We start from the raw sequence: 1,776 nt of genomic DNA, 5'->3' as shown, positions 1-1,776 counted from the left end.
ATATAGTTAACATTTTATAGATTTAGAGTATCCTACCTATGATTACATCTCAATATTTGCGGGGGAAAGAAAGTAAATTTGATTTGGGAAAATAATATATTCATATAAGCTCATAGTTAATAGCATTTAAGTTATTAAGTAGGATTAGCTGTAGGGATGATTAAAATATATACATATGTACCATAGGGAGAACTTGTTTCCTAAATTCATAGAGCCTAGTCCTACTCTTTATATGTAATCTGCTTTGAAAAAATATTGACTAAGGGAAAACTGCTCCACTCTATATGAGTATATATATATATGTATTCTATAAACCTAATTTTCCAAAACCTTATGAACTCCTGTTTCCTTTCGCCCATCAAAAATGGGTCTGGATTATTGTCTCACCATTCTCAAAAGACTGAGAAGGATCTGTTTAAAGAGATACTAATACTCAATTGGTAATAATGCTGGCAAATGTTTAAACTAAGGACAATTTAGGAACCAAGTTTCAAAGAATTGATATTAGTTTAAGTTGCCTTATTCGTTATATAAAGAAAACCATAAACTTGAAGTGAAAAGAAATTGTTTCAATTCGTGAATTGTTTTTCTAGCTCCAAATCTGGACACTTAGGTCTTTAGTCCCACCATTATTTACACACTTCAAAATACAAAAGTCAAGTTTTAGCACAATCCCATAAAAGTTTGGAGAGAGAATAAGTTAAACTGATTACCACTTATTTGATTTATTACTCATTTTGGGGGCTGGTTTTGATATTCATGGTGTATGCCTAAACCCTTCATGCTAATTCCCATGTGATTTTTTGTTAGGATTAGGGGACAAATAATTATAAGATGAGATTTGTTAGTTCTCTCAAGACTTGTGGCCAGCCTGGCACTGTACACTGCATATTCTGGAATAGACACTCTAATAAAAATCTGTGAATAGTTTTATTACCTGCCATGTCCTTCACCCCAACATAGAATCATCAGATTAAATTTTCCATTTCCTTGATCCACAAGATTTCGGGTGTACCTGAAAGGAATGTATTCAGAAGTTTGAATTTGGTTGATGAAACAAGCACTGGTAAAAATAAGTGTGTCACAAAGTATCATTCATTTACAGATGCTATTATTTCTATCTCTAAGCAACTATGAATGTGGTTTTCTTTTAAAAAAAAAAAGTATTTTTATTGATTTCAGAGAGGAAGGGAGAGGGAGAGAGACAGAAACATCAATGATGAGAGAAAATCATTGATTGGCTGCCTCCTGCGTGTCCTCTACCGGGGACAGAGCCCCCAACCCGGGCGTGTGCCCTGACTGGGAATGGGACCATAACCTCTTGGTTCATAGGTAAACACTCAACCATGAGCAACGCCAGCCAGCTGAGTGTGGTTTTTTAATCCAGCACAAATAAAAAGTATTTTTCCCAGTTCATTTTAGACATTTTTATATTTTGAATCGCTGCATTTACAGCTGCTCAGTTTTAATTAATGTCATGGAAAAGTTAACAGGAAATAAAGTAAATTCCTTTATTCTCCACGTGACTGCCTCAAATTCAAAAAGCTTTCTCACAGAAGGTAATTGCAAAGTGCACTAGTGCGCTAGGCAGGAATGTTGCTATTGTATTGTAATGTGTTTTCCCTGGAGAGATAAACCTGAATTTGAGAAACAAGGTTTTATTAAATAGCTGTTCTAGAATTCTCCTTAGTTTTACTATAGCCCAGATACAAATCACATTCAAAAGTACCCTTAATGAAAAGTCCTCCACAAACAGGGTGCGTGTGGTGTGTGTGT

General features: G+C 34.7%; 1 protein-coding gene across 1 annotated transcript in view; it reads right to left on the bottom strand.

Moving 5' to 3' along the window:
• CDO1 (cysteine dioxygenase type 1) overlaps window positions 1-1,776 on the bottom strand; it is a 13,351-nt gene that overhangs the window by 8,051 nt on the left and 3,524 nt on the right. Inside the window, exon 2 of the mRNA XM_006755271.2 lies at window positions 938-1,015. Coding sequence (XP_006755334.1) covers window positions 938-1,015 — 78 coding nt within the window. The remainder of the gene's footprint in view (window positions 1-937; window positions 1,016-1,776) is intronic.

This window comes from Myotis davidii, unplaced genomic scaffold (genome assembly GCF_000327345.1).
Source record: "Myotis davidii unplaced genomic scaffold, ASM32734v1 scaffold130, whole genome shotgun sequence".
NCBI lineage: Eukaryota > Metazoa > Chordata > Mammalia > Chiroptera > Vespertilionidae > Myotis > Myotis davidii.
Note: the sequence above shows the minus strand (reverse complement) of the source record. Positions and strands in the feature narration are given on the sequence as shown.